General features: G+C 47.8%; 1 protein-coding gene across 1 annotated transcript in view; it reads left to right on the forward strand.

Moving 5' to 3' along the window:
• The window catches only part of PSTPIP1 (proline-serine-threonine phosphatase interacting protein 1), a 43,375-nt gene that overhangs the window by 19,475 nt on the left and 9,056 nt on the right, over window positions 1–14,844 (forward strand). The window contains exons 4-9 of the mRNA XM_088527891.1: window positions 6,506–6,540; window positions 7,768–7,874; window positions 9,752–9,814; window positions 10,302–10,400; window positions 12,144–12,189; window positions 12,944–13,023. Coding sequence (XP_088384017.1) covers window positions 6,506–6,540; window positions 7,768–7,874; window positions 9,752–9,814; window positions 10,302–10,400; window positions 12,144–12,189; window positions 12,944–13,023 — 430 coding nt within the window. The remainder of the gene's footprint in view (window positions 1–6,505; window positions 6,541–7,767; window positions 7,875–9,751; window positions 9,815–10,301; window positions 10,401–12,143; window positions 12,190–12,943; window positions 13,024–14,844) is intronic.

Below are 14,844 nucleotides of genomic sequence, written 5' to 3' on the forward strand. Positions count from 1 at the left end.
TTTGTGAAACAGAGAAATGGTGAAATGTTCCTGGTCCCTGCTCCAATTTAGGCAAAGGAGGGATAAAACCCAGATTTTTCCATATCCACATGGGTATCCTCCCTATTACAGCATGCTGCCCATTGCCATTCCCATGCCTCATTCCCCACATGGAGAACAGTTCACCCCTAAACCTTCCCAAATTTCAAAGCTTTCCATTTTGAATCAGAGCAAAGAATAATTTAAACATTTTTCAGGCTCTTCTACCCCCCGAACTTCTGCTTTAGCTGGAGCAAATCGCTGAACTCAACTGAATGTATAAATTGTTTCAATTTCCCCTCCTTGTTTCTTGAAAAATACAGATCAAGGAATGCACTGCCCACTGAAAAGAGCCGGGCTGCACAGCCCATCGGCACTTTGCTTCCATCCCTAAACTCTGAATAAAATAAACCCTTGTGGGCAGACTCTTCCTCCCCAGGCTTTGGCCGGGTTCTTGGCAGACTGTCCTGCATACTGCCGGGCACCAGCCCGCGCATGTGTCAGCAGCACGAGCTCTCCCGAGGGCAGACGCACGCGTCGTCATCGCCGAGGTCCTCTGAGGGGCACGGGCCCAGCAGTCCCACCGCCTCCTAATGCTTGGTACAGCCAGCTGTGATCACAAGCCAAGGCTCTACTAGGACACAAGGACACGCTCAAGTGTCCCCAGGACACTTCTCTGCTGAGTATCTTCAGCAATGTGATGCAGCAACCTGGGAAAGGAGGACAGTGCTGTGCCTCGCTTGTGGACGCGTTGGCAATAGGAGTGTGAGAGATGATGTTGTCTTGGCTGCTTGTGAGGCACACGCTTCCAGCACCGCTGGAGGAAGTACAGAGAGTACTTGCTGCAACGGGGCTTGTAAAGAAGCTGGTGCTGGTTACAGCGGGCATAATGACCCACATGCTCCAGCTTCAGTCTCCAGAGATCAAACTTCTCTGGAACTGCTGGCTCCAAAGCACCGAGTCGCTCAGTAGTAGGGCACAAATGAGGCCTCCTGGGCACTTGCTCCTGGGAGAAGCTGCTTCCCGTGGGGAAGGGAGGTACCCTCTTTCCGACATGCGGTCCAGAGCCAGCTCCGTGGCTGCCGTCAGCCTTGGCCAGCTCGCTCCAGAGCACAGAAGGAGGCACAGACTTAAATGTTAGACTACAAGGAGGGGCACACAGCCTCAGATCAAAGTCCATTCATACCAATATCCTGTCCCCAACACCAGATCCCCAGGGAAGAGTAGAAAAACAGGGAAAGCATATAAAGATATTTCTCAGAAAATAATCTTCTAGCCTTTAGCAACTAGTGTTTCAGGGGCTGCCAAGCCAGCAACATCTCTGTATTTAATAGCCCCCAGTAGAGTTGCCTTGTGCAAATTTGTCAAGTCCTTATTTGAAAGTCTGCAACACTTCAGCATCCACTCCACTGAGTCCTGTGGTAAAGCAATCTAATTTAACGTTAAGTGCAGAAGTGTCCTTCTTGCTCGTTTTTACCCTGCCTCACCGCACTGGCCATGTTAGAGGAGACGCGGACGACGGGCGGGTTGGCTTCCTCACGCGGCACGTCTGCACCGGCGACCTCGCGAGCAGCGCAGCAACGCGCGGCCGTCCGCAGCGAGGCGGCCTGGCTGCTTCCCTCAGCGGGATCACCTCACCGCCCGCCTGGCCGGGGGGTTAGTCCCTGAGGAGCGGGACGGAGCTGGGACGGAGCACGGCGCGCGTTCGGGCCCTGATGCTCTCGCGTTGCGCAGAGCGGGTCTCTGGAGCTCACCTAGCAGAAGTTAGGAAGCCTATTCATGCAATTTTAAAATTCTGTTATATGCCCCTGTTTTAACTACAGCGGTTTAATATTTGAAACGCAATTTCAGAGACTCTAGTTTTAATATGAATTTTAAGATAGTTACAAAGCTGCAGCCTCAGTGAAGCGGAGCCCCAGGAGCTCAGGTCTTCTGCAAGACAGCTCCTGTAACCACGCGGTAGCTTGGTCTGACAACAGCTATTTGTGTAATTGGCCCTCATGTATGTGATTTCCTACCCTTTTCCTTCCGTCTTTTCCACTATCCTCTCCTTCAGATCTCAGGGAAGGATAGTTCTTTCAAGCTTATGTTTGCTCTGCCCTTGTCTGCATGGCCTGAAATAGCATTTTTTCAGGGAGCACGAGGTGAGGGCATCTGTAACAAAACATCAAATTGCCACTGCCTTTATACAAATAGATTGCATCTGTCACGTAATATACAAAAATCTTCTCTCCTATTCGCACAAAACAAGCATTTTTGAATTGCAGCTAGGAACCATGTTGGAAGGTCACATTCTTCCATGGTTAGTTATTCTCCACTCAAATGTTTCAAACCTGCAAGGAGTTTATATACTTTAATTCTGAACTTGCAGGACCCTGTGAAAATGGATCCAAGCCTGTACTCTGAGAGCACTAAGACTCTGCTCAGTCCTTGTTAAACCCAATCTAGATAAGCTCTCCTAGGCATTTTTTGTACTGTGTACTCCTGTGCACTGTGTATTTTTGTACTCCTCTTTCCAGGAGTGAGGAAATTCACGTTTAAAGGTAGAAAAGTTGCTTTGATTGTTTTATCCTTTGGTGTAAGTGATTCTGGAGTCACAGAACACCTGATTCTTGGTCTACAGGCTTGGGTTTAGCGGGGGAGAGGGAATGCGAATATCCCACCTGCTTTCCTCCCCGGCCCAGCAGAGCCTGTGCAACCTGCGCGCGCAGTCCCGTGCTCCCAGCCAGCCCCTTCGCGGTCAGGCTGGGGCTGCTGCCGCTTCTGACATGTATCTGAAACACCCCGAGCGCTAGAAGCAAAAGCCTGGGCACCGACACGTGAGAGCATCAGAAGGGCCCTGCGAGTGCCCGGAGGGAGCCTGGCACCGGGCACTGCTCGGCTGCCCGAAGCTTCTCCCGGCGGCAGCGAGGACGCTGCGACAGGATGAGCGTAAGAGCACAACAGGGTGGTTCGTGTTGATGATGCTCAGAACAAACCTAGCTGAGAAGAGGAAGGCGGGGAGAGGGGGTTATTTTCTGCTTCTTTTGACCAAGAAAAGAAAAAAGAAAAAAAAAAAAAGTGGTTTTGTGGTTAGAAAAGCCAAAGTTTTACCTTCTGCGTGCAAGTTTAAAGGGCTTTTATGAGTTACTCAGTGTCTACTTGAGAGAGAAAGCAAAGAATTGGACAAAATCTCCAAACCAACAAGCCTAAAGTTGCAAAAAGGAGTGACACAACAGCATACAGCATGGGTGCAGCAGGGGCATCAGCACTGGTGCAGGCAGAGCTCTGATAATTACATCTTTGGGGCAGCAAAATTGAGGCTTTGATGACAGGGAAGGCAGAAACCCCAGAGCTCCATCTGCAGCCTGTGTCCTAGCTCCTGCTCTGTCCACGAACAGCACAGCCTTACAGGAACCACGTCCAAGGAGGAAGGAGGAGAGGGCAAACCCGGAGAGCAGGTGGGACAAGCTCGGGCTGAAACGTAGCAGCCAGCACCCGCATTCCTGCTAACAGTAAGGCTGTTTTAGCCACTAGATGGCAAAAAACACCAGAAGTTGCTGCAGAACAGCTTCTGCATAGACCGTTCCCTGTTACTCCAGATGGAGAGTCAGTCCTTTCTCCATCAGAAATTCATTCTGACAAATCTAATCTTTAAATGTCCAAGGGGGAGTCTTTAACAAACATGCCCAGGAAATTTCTGTCCAACACTATTTCAACAAGACATCTGCAGGTGGCTGCATGTGGGGATGCCCAAAGGGAAGGCTGGGGCTCTGTCTTCAGCTTGAGTGATTTAACAGACTTCCAGATTTGTCATGGAAACACTAGACCTGAGCAATCGAGGAGGGAAGGAAAAAAAAAGGCACAAATCTCATTTTGCTTGAATTATTCTGAACTTCAGTTTTTCTAATTTGGCCACAACGAACAGAAAGTCGATTTCTACCGTAGCACCAAAGGAGCAGCGTTTCAGTTACCAGCCTCGTTAGGAAGGCATGCGCAGAGGAACACTAACACGAGATGCTTTAAATCGGCAGGATAGATACCAAAGAGCACTGACAGAATTAAAATTCACACATACACCTCTGCTATGGAGGGTACTTCCATTAAACCCTGCATTACTACAGCCGGGGCTCAGGAATGATGTATTTCAGTGCTCTAATCCGCGTGCCCAGCAGCAGTGAGGAGCTGCAGCCAGCTCGTCCCGCGGCCCAGGAGCTGCCGAGGAACCGTGGGGACCCGCGGGGCTGGGTGCCGTTTACTTATCCTCTCTCTCACCTACCTTGACAGATTTGCTACTCCCTCAAGCCCCATAAGGATGAGGGATCTGATTCACCGATTTCAGGAAAGAGTTATTAAAATAAGGAAGGAGAGGGCTTCAGTCTGTTTCAGTCTACTTATGGACTGCAGCCTTGCCCTAATCTGCAAGCAGGGAACTGGCTGGACAAATCTTTCCTGCAAGGAGAGACCGTGCGGGGCAAAGGGTGTTCACAGCCTGGTCTGTTATTATACCAGAAGATAGACCAGGCCTCACAGGGAGCCAGCAAAAAGGAGAAAAGCTGCTCATGTGGCTCCTGATCAGGAAATACCCTGGTAGCTCAGATGCCTGGAAACAAAAACAAAACAAAACCAGCAGCAAACGGCTTTTGTCCTTGGTGTGTACTGAGAATACATTATTCCGCAGTATCCAGTACGGCAATTTTGCTAGTCTTGGCATAAACTGAATCACCAACATCAAGGAAAAAGTCTCTAGGGATAGCAGATCAACACAACGTGCAAAGACTATGTGCAGTTTGCAGGGTCCTGTATTTTTGTGTTGAGCTCTGCCTTTTTAATTTCAGTATTTACATATTTGTGGTTTGAAGTTGCTACCACATTTCCAACACCCATTGGAAATATACATGATAAAAAGCTGGTTTTATTCCATTTGTATAGTTTCTTTTTTTTTTTTCTTTCCCAAAATAGACTAATAGAGCTTTGAGTGGGAAAAAGGCCTGCTTACCTGGTGAGGCAATTTGTCTTTTAAGGTCAAGCTTTTAGACCTGAGCTGGAAAGAATCCTCTTAGTCTCCTTTAACTGTGAAAACTTAAGTTTCCATCAGAATTTCACATCAGATTATTTTTGTGAATAGGAAGCAGAAGGAAAAGCGAATGAACCCTCAGAGCATTAAAGGATTATTTGAACATTTTTCAAGTTTCAGTTTGGTCTAACACCCCTCACGAGATTCACCAAAACAAGTTTAATTTACTATAGCTATTTCCTTCAGAAAAGCTAAAGAGCAAGATCAATAGCTGTCATTTCTGGCTGAAAGTCTTTCCCTTGTATCTGCACATGTATCTAGAGCTGGATTTGGAGGTGGATGGCATGGCAGTCCTCACTGGAGGCAAACCCAGCTTTCCCCAGCTCCTGTGTTTCTCCTGTGCCTCGTCAGGCCGTCTTGCTTCTGCGAGAGCAAGTTTTGATTAGGAAACAGATGTCCAGTCTAAAATAGCACAGAGCAATTAGAATCCTTCACGTGTCTCTTAAACCCCTTGGAATGACCCAAGAGATGGAGGATTTCCCTACCCATCTGTAGTCACACATGGCTGGGAATGATACACATCCTCTTCTGGGCTCTCCTGGAAGCCAGGCTTCAGCCGGGAGATTTTGGAGTCTTTATTACTGAGCTTTCCTCCTGGGCTCTCTGCAGAGCCCAAGCCTCTTCCCTGCGGGGAGCAGCACAGACAGAGCCCACAAGAGGTGATCTGTAAATCCAAAGCACCTCCAAATCACAGCGTAACCCTGGCTCATGTGTCTACAAGTGCCCTCCCAGCCTGCAAACTAGGGGATGGAGCAGGTTAAACTGAAAGTGCCTCCTATGCACAGTGCCCCATTTCACTGCACAGTCTAAGCCAGCTGTGCTTCTCAAAGGCTGGAAGCCCTTCGGAGCAGTAGGATTTGCAAACCGAGGCAGCCTCCCTGAACCATTTGTGCATTTTTTTACAGGCCAGGGATCTGCACCACATGGTGGTGCTACAAAAGCGTGGTAGAGAGGCTGCTCGGCGGCACCGCTGCTGCGGCTTCACGGGTGACCGAGGAGGAAAAATCTGCTTGTGCCGCAGTCAACGTAGAGGGTGGAGCTGGTTCCTCTCTACCCTTCAGGCTAGTGCTCCGAAATCCAATTCCACTAATCATCTTTACTTCCCTCAGATGACTTGTATCTGTTGGCAAGGTGCAGGAGCAGAGAAATGTCTGTTAACGTTCGCAGCTCCAGACACCGCGGGATCAAAGAAGCGGGTGCGCGTAAAGAGTAGTGTAATTCCTTGCTTCATGGAGCATTTTATTGCATTTCCTAATGCTAACAGATTGATGATATTGTGCCCGTTAGCACGGTCACTTTTTATGACAGGACTAATATGAATTTTATTTCTATGTGGATCTTTGAGGTTCTGAAGAAAAGTTTTTCATCTAGATTCAAAGCCCCTTCTGAGAAGCCTATATAATAAAATTGCATTTGGTTTTCACCCCACAGCACGCTGAAGGCAGCATTTGAGAGTCTTAAGCAACGTAAGTATTTACCTCTTCCTTCCTAACCTATGTGAAAAAGGCACCCTGTATCCATCCTCTCAGAGTTTTCTCCTTTTCCTTGCCCCCTTTATTTACAACTCCTCTATTCCAGTCTGTGCTGCAGAAAGCAGAGTAAAGGGGGGCACTGAATGGGGCATTGACTCCAGTCTCTGGTAGCAAAGAAAATTGTTCCCTGAAAGCCTTGAGCTGGAACAGTGCTTGCTCTATTCTCCTTCCCAAAGCGAGCTCCCCAAGCTCTTGCTCTCACTCACCACCTCCCTCCTTCTCTCAAGGGAAGGAATGGAGCACTTTACATCAGTTCCCTATTTAGGTCCCGGAAACATTTGCCTTGGGAGTCCCAACTCCACATGCTCCTCAATTCTGAATGATGAGTTAGTTCCCTTTTCTGGTGCAGAAAGCAGATGCCAATCAGTTGAGCATGACTGCAAACTAATCAAAAAAGCCTAACTGCCTGAGCAGAACATATTTGCAGTCAGTGTCTCTGGCTTGCTGGAGCACCATGGCCAAATTCCCCAGGGCAGCATCCCTTCCTTCCTGTGCCACTGTTCACCCAGCAGGAACCTTGGCACTGAGGTCCCCAGGGGATGGTGTTAAACGAAGACAACACCTTATCCTAATGCTCTTGATTATGGACATCACTGAGCACCCCAGAATCCAATCATACCTTGACTATGTACCCACAAATACACCCTCTTATCTTCCCTTGGGAAGACCTGGTCTTTGGCAATTTTTGCTGGTTTCTCATGTTAGTTTTATCTGGACTGATTCCCAAAAGGTCAGCTCTGCTCCCTCGTCCTGAAAGCAGCTTGCTTTCTAAATGAGCCAGAAGATCCCACCCCATCGTACCCAGCAGGGCAGCGCACCTGGGTGCTAGCACCTGATGTTTTGATAACAACAACCTTTGGGAAAGCAGCTATTCGGTGAAGGTATTTTTAGAGCCTGGGTAGAGCTCGGTATTTTTGGAAAACGAAGGGTTCCATTTCAGAGGCACCAAAGCAAAAAACACAGAGAAGTTAGCAGGCCCTTGAGACGGTCTTGGCAAGATGGTCTGAACCCATCCCGGCCGACCCTTCCGCAGCAGCCTCCTCCAGCAGGGAGGGCCAAGCCGCTCCGCGGCTGTGCCGTGCCCGCGCCATCGCACTGGGAAAAGGGCCTTCCTGCTGGAATGGCTTCCACTCACTGCATGCCAATTCTCACCTGCCTTAGAAACAGAAAGCGTTGGCAACTCTCATATCCAGCTCGCAGTGATGCTGAAGGATGAACTGAAGGGAATAGAGGAGTTCCGAGAACGACAGAAAGAGCAGAGAAAGAAGGTGAGTAACTGCAGAAATGCTGAAACAGGTTGGATTAATGGACAGTCTGATGTCCTGTCTCCAGCCACAGGCTGCAAGTGCTGCAAAAGATGCTAAACATGCCCAGTGCTCCCTGCTCACTCCATACACTTGGGTGTGGAGGAAAATCTCGTTCTGATCACAGCTGGAAATAACATAAAGCCCTGAAATCAGGCGGCAGAGGCTTTAGTCACTTTTACTCTGTCGGGTGTAATTGCAGACACTATTCTTATTCCCGTAAGAACTTAATCCTTCCTTTTCTCTTTTTTATACCCTTGCTAATTGGGTTGCTTTAGTAAGATCCTGCCTGATCTCTCGCATGCACTAAAAGAATGCGGTGACCCAAACATTTGAAAATACAAAACGAACACGATGCTGAATACAGTGCCTGTATATGCTGCTGAACACATTACAAATACTAGGAGTAAGTAGCATGCATCTAGCTGGTGTTGTATAATAAAGATTTGAATATATTTAGGACTGGGCTTCTTCATCCTCTTTGATCCTATTGAGCTCTAAGTCCCTTGAAAATGTAGCTCTTAGCAGAGACAACAGTGGTCACTTTTACCCCTTCTCTGCTTCCATGGGCAGCTGCATCAAATTTCCAGCCATTTTGTAAAAATACAAATTAAAAACAGCATCTAAGCATATATGCCCAATGCAGGAAACATCTCATGTCTACAGCTCTGCCATGCAGGAGCTGGGAAGAGCAGACAACTCTGGGAATGACACGGGTGAGCACAGTTCTCATTCTGACCACGCTGCTGCTGCATTTGAGGGCCACTGCTGTCCCGCGAAGCAATAAGGCACAGGAGGACAGTGCGTCAGCACCAGGAATGCTGTTCATCAGGATTTCTTTCTCCCACCCTCACTTTGTTACCAAGAAATTTGCATGGAGAGCAAATCTCCTCTCTTGAAAACTACAAACTGGTAACTCAAATGGCAGCAGTTAGAGGCGTGTTGAAGAAAGGTAATGAACTGCTTTGGAGCCACAGGACACAGTGCGAGCTGCTTTGTCACACATGTGGCTCCGAGGGAGTCGTCATGAGAAATGCTGGAAGGTGTCAGCATTTCTGGTGACCTCCCACGACACTGCAGTGTGTGTTGGTGCTCTAAGCTCTCAATACTGTGATATTTAACCTCACGTCAAGCAATCCTGCAGAAAGCCCCAGAGAGAGAGTTTTCACTTGAGCAAATTTAAAGTTTAGAGCACCAAAGTCCCACTGAAGAAACCCAGAACCTGCTAAATAGGAACGGAGGTCGATGCCGCATTAGATGGGCGTCGATGCCGCATTAGCCTGGGCACGCCACCATTAAAGCTGTGAGAATTCAGTGCTGTCCTTCCCGCGCTCACCACATGATGACGTTGGAATCAAATCACACAGAGCATAAACTTGCCAGAAGTAAAGCAACAGAAAAGGAATTCCCCAGGAATGGCTCGTGTTTAGGATGGACAAAGCCCCTCATTCACATGGGCGATACGCTGGCTCGCGTATCGCCCGTGGTCGGCCTGGGGTCGGCTCCTGAGCCAGGAGAGGAACCCGCGGGCAGGGCTGATGTGTTCTGCGACTGGGTGTCCTGCTGGTTAGTCTGCTTAAGAAGTAAAAAAGGGCGGTGAGAGGAGGAAGAAAATGAGGATCAACATCCTCTCTGCTATTAATGGAAACCATTGAAGCAGAATTACCTTGGATTATTTTTACCTGGCGCATTAATGCTCTGTGTCACTTAGATGCCTGTCAATTATAAAAGCAGTACCCCAGAGGGACATGGCTCTGACAACAACTTTCCTAATGCTGCCGCTAGATCAAGAAAAAAAAAATTCAAAGCAAGAAATAATGACTTGTGTGTGTTTCTTACAGTATGAATCTGCAATGGAGCGCATGCACAAGACCAAGGTGTTGCACTACAAGAAAACGATGGAGGTGAGCAAGAGGTTTAGCACAGGTTGCTCAGATGCAAACTGGTTCCAGTTGGAGACGGGATGAAACCTGCATCACACACACCTATATTTGAAAAGAGATCAAGACTGCATGTGCATGTGTGTGAGGATGTAAGAGTGCGAGCGTGTGAGAGAAGAAAAGGAAAAGTGTGTGAGAGAAGAAAAAGAAACGCGTGTGATTCCTGCTATGAGGAGGAAGCTCCTTTTCCCTGCAACAGCCCTGGCAGTCTCCCCAAACAAATACCCCCAAAACTTGTGCGGAGGGAACAAGGCCTCCGTTCAAATGGGAATAAGAGCAGATTAGCACCGGGAAATGGCCACAGTCACTGGCACCCTGGGGAAAACGGTCTCCGTTACGATCCCCAGGCTGGAGCACTGAACGTTCCCCCAGACTGCGTAAGAGGCAGCACTCGGGGCACCAGCTTCACTCCCTAACCTCAAACTACCCATTTTATTTCACCCCAATGCAGTCCAAGAAGACCTACGAGCAGAAGTGCAGGGAAGCGGATGAGGCTGAACAAGCCTTTGAGAAGACGAGCGCTTCTGGCAACCAAAAGCAGGCAGAAAAGGTAACTTAGGGGACAGCGATAATTCTAATTAACCCCTTAAAACCACAGTTAAAAACAAGCACCTCCACAAGGAGGTCTCTTCCGTTACATACTTCTCTACCAAGCCTGGCAGTCCTCATCTCGTTCTGTGATAGGCCAAGGATTTTTAAAACGTGGGGGAGGAAAAATTTCTACTCAGAACGAGTGGGGAAGCATTGGAACAGGCTGCCCAGGGAAGTGGTGCGGATGGGGGAGGCGCTGAGGGACCCGGTTCAGCAGGCAGGGGGGGACGGGTGTACGGTTGGACTTGTTGATCTCGAAGGTCTTTTCCAACCATAATGATTCTGTGATAAGAGTGCATATGAATGATGCATATCATTCAGTTTTGCCACTGGTCGCTTACATTAAGTAGACAGAATCTTACATTAAAATGCATCTTTTTCTCAACATTTCTCTCCTTATGGTTAGCTTAATTTTAACAAAATTTACAAACTCAAAAATAAATCATTGAAAATTAAGGCACTACAGTCCTTCATTGCATCGTCTGATACTTGTAGCTGACAATTCACTAACTTTTAATGGGAACATTTTATAGCGGAACAGATGGAGAAAACAAAATAAATGAACTCCCTTTGGCTCGATAAAATCAGTGCAGTGTAAGCAGAAAGGATCAAAAATCATCTCAAGGAGCAGGGAGATGGAGATGCTAAAAACAGCACCGAAGTTAATACTTCATATCCAGCATGCCCAAATCCTTGACAAACCAACCCCCCACCTTAGTGACAAAGGGAGGATGAAAGCCTGACCCTGCTGAAATTACACCAGGCCTCGTAGCAGCTTGAACGGCATCAAAGTGTGACCCGGCTCCTTGCCTGCGGAAGGATCCCAGGGTGTTGCATTGCTGTCACTTCCATGCACGTGCCAACGCATTTGAAATGCATGGAGGCACCTCACAAGAAACGTATCCGCTGTTTAATTCTGCACAGCGCTCGCAAACTGTTTGGGTCAGGATGAGAATGAGAATGAAGCTTCTGTTCCCAGCTTGCTCCACGTCTTCCATCCAGCTGTGCAGAGGAATACGCTCATGAGAACCCCTACCTGAGCACTGTCTTGAAGGGCAGGGTAGAAGGATGCGTTACCCTGCTGTCTAGAGCCATGCATTAATGTCCTGCCATCACCATCTGTGCAGAATGACCTAGGAATGCAGAGCTGTCAATAACAGCTAAATTTTCATTTGCTAAAAGCTGCCGATTTTTTAAGAAGCTCTGCCTGGATAGAATTTTGCTTTCAGGCTTCTGAGTTCTGGGGAAAAGTCTGGCATTTGCAAAATATTTTAAAGGTTCACTGTGTGTATTATATGAGAAGCACAGGAGACAAAGAATTTTAACTGCCATTTATATCTGCCCGTAGCTACTTATTCGAAAAGCACATTGAAACCTTTAGGAAAAGAAAACCAGCTCGGCCAGCAGACACAAAGCTCGGGGGGGTGATACCAGCCCTGCACAGAAGGAGCTCCTGTGCGAGCGGTCGAGGTGGCAGGAGGGCACAAGAGGTGCCGGGCTCCCCTTGGGCCAGCGGACCCGTGGCCACATCTATGAAATCCCGGTTGCCCCTTCTCAACAGCCCCCGTTCTCTAGAAGGTGCATGGGGTGGGACAGCCGAGAAGCGCTTGCCAGCTTGGACCTTTCCCCAGGAGTTGGGAACTTGGTCAGAAGCAAAAGCACGGTCAGAAACTAATTTGGGTTGTTTCTTTTCCTGTTTCAGAGTCAGAACAAAGCCAAGCAATGCAGAGATGCAGCACACGAAGCAGGTGACTATGATTTTTCTCAACCAAGATTACCAGCACACGGGTTTGACACAGTATCACACAAAGCATCCAGGGTGGCCCTGTTTGAGGTCAGGTTTCACAAAGTCACCCATCCAAATACTAATAAAGAAGCTTCTAAAGAACATGGTCAACCTGTTAGTAACCCACCTTTACTTTCCTTGAGGCACGTTGTATGTTCTCACTACAGAATTAATAGGAGACCCCTGTTATGGACTTAGGAAAGTAAAACTCTTCTTAAAGCACGTTTGCGAGCCCCGAGAAGGACGCTGAGGCTGCTCCAAGCCAGCCCAGAGCAGACGCCGGGCCCCGGCCTGGCCGCGCGCGCAGGGTGCCACAGCTGCGCTCCCACCAGCAGCACCGGGCCCAAGGGCGAGCAGCGAACGGCCGGGCCTGCTCGCGGGGTCACCCGCATCCCCCTGCTCAGGTACGAGATCGCACGGACTTGTCCAGCAGGAAAAGGGCCTAGGGAGTCCTTAGCATGGCCCAGGCTCTTCCCTCCCCGTTGTAAAGTTTACAGCTGATCTGCAAACCGTGCAGCGAGATCCCTCACTATAAAAAAAGCTGCAAATAAGAGAGTCGAACATCCTCGCTCCCCATTAGCTTCAAGCTCACGTACTCTTGTGGAGCCTGGGGTTTGCCAGAGCAAAAGCCACAGCAAATGCCTAGTAGGAGAGAAAGGAGAAAGACTGCATCATTTTTTGCCTAACTGTTGGGTGTCTGTTCTGTGTGTTTACAGAGAAGGTGTACAAACAGAACATAGAGCAGCTGGATAAGGTCAGGACAGACTGGGAACAGGAACACATCAAAACCTGCGAGGTAAACATTGACTTTTGCTGCAATATATTTGTGAGCTCTTTATCTTATCCTACTTATATAGATCAGTCTAAGACCTGAGATATTGTCCTAAGGGCTTTGCCGTTTGCTTTATAGTCTCAGTAGATGCCTTTTGCAAAAAGCCTGCAAGAACTAGAGTGGATTTAGACACAGCTCCAGGCATCTCACTTACTTGCACTCTCCTTGCCTGCTCAGCAGTTGTATGTACATACAAAGGAGGGGACTTAAACGCAGGGGTGTTGGGAGTGATATATGAAGCGGTTCAATCTATTTGCAAGCGTTTGTTGCCAGTTTTCACCCACAACATAACACATGAACATGTTAGCTTTCCAGCAAATCTGCCCTAACAGCCAGGATGAGCTTGTTTCTAAAGTAACTGCTTTGTGACAAAATGTTATTTGAGCAGAAACAGAAATGTAGACATGAAAATTCATTTTTAGTTCCAAATATTTTTTAATTGAAACAAGAAGAAAATGATTAAATGAGGGGAAAAAATCCCTTTAGATTACGTCTTATGAAATGTTTTCAGATGGGCTTCTCATTCCAGTGCAGGACTTTTTTCTGTGTGTGCTTAATTTTTTCAATTTCAAGCTCAATGGAGATTTTTTTTTTCTTGTTAAGCTCTATGTTGTATTATAGCTCTCTGAGAGCAAAGATAACCAAGTTACACTGAATCTTTGTGCAGTCTACAGTATTATTGTGCAGAGGACTTTGTGATTCTGCCATGGAGTACTCTTTCTATGAAACCTGAGAGAGGTGTGGAGGGAGAAAGGAGTCAATGTTTCCATTATGCTCAGCATGGACTAAGATTTGCCCTTGTCCAATACTGGTTGATATTGAAATCAACCATACATTGGTCATATTGGTCCTTCTAATTTCCATCTACCAAATCCGATTTTGCTATTCTTACTTGTCTCAGGTTTTATTTCCACATGAAATGAAGTGCCAGGAGCAAAGCTTTCCAGTTCTCCGCTGTCTTTTAGATCTTCCCTATCTGCAAGCACTGGAAAATCCCATGGCTAGCACAAACACTCCATGGAAATTGTGCCAGGCCTGAATTTCTCGTAGAAATGTGCGTTCTTCCCCTTCTTAGGAAGCCACAAGCAAAGCAAAATATTCTTAATCTAGAACATTGTTTCTCCCACATGGCTGAACTCCAAACACTATACAGACCTTGTGAGCTGCCCACGGCTTAATTCAAACTACCATTCATAATAGAGTGGCATTTTTAATTCCTTTTACAAATATTTGTTAAGTAAAAGAGCCAATAGACATTTTAAACTATTACCTAGTATAAAAAACATCTTAAGCTCCCGAACTCCTGGTTACACAGCGGGGAACTGGGAGGTCTCTGGGGCCTGCAGCAGAGCGCGGGCACCCGCGGCCCAAGGTCCTGGGCTGCAGGCGCTGGGACAAGCTCCGTCACGGGGCCTCCTTGGCACGGGCAGCCCCGCTCTGCAAGGGAGCCTGGGGGCAGGAGGGACCTGTCCAACACAAAACCCACCTCCAATTTGCCAAGGGCTTGGCAAGCCCTAAGTCACTCTGCTTCCCTCTTTGATGGGCTGCGTTTCCCGGCAGGACACTATTTATCTGGAAGATTCCCAGGCAGCTCGAGCTCTAATTCAGCAGGCATTGAAGGCTCAGCTTTAGACAAAAGCTTTTAGCTCTGAATGGACATTGAGATCCTCCTCCTCCTCCCTGCAGCTTCCTGCAACACCACTTGACTCTCTCTTGGCCCCCTCTCTCAACTCTTTTTTTTTTTTAAAAAAAAAGACCGTAAGATATTAGATGGGGTGCAGTGTG

Source organism: Tinamus guttatus, unplaced genomic scaffold (genome assembly GCF_059628265.1).
Source record: "Tinamus guttatus ecotype Peru unplaced genomic scaffold, ASM5962826v1 Tinamus_guttatus_pri_ptg000004l, whole genome shotgun sequence".
Lineage (NCBI taxonomy): Eukaryota > Metazoa > Chordata > Aves > Tinamiformes > Tinamidae > Tinamus > Tinamus guttatus.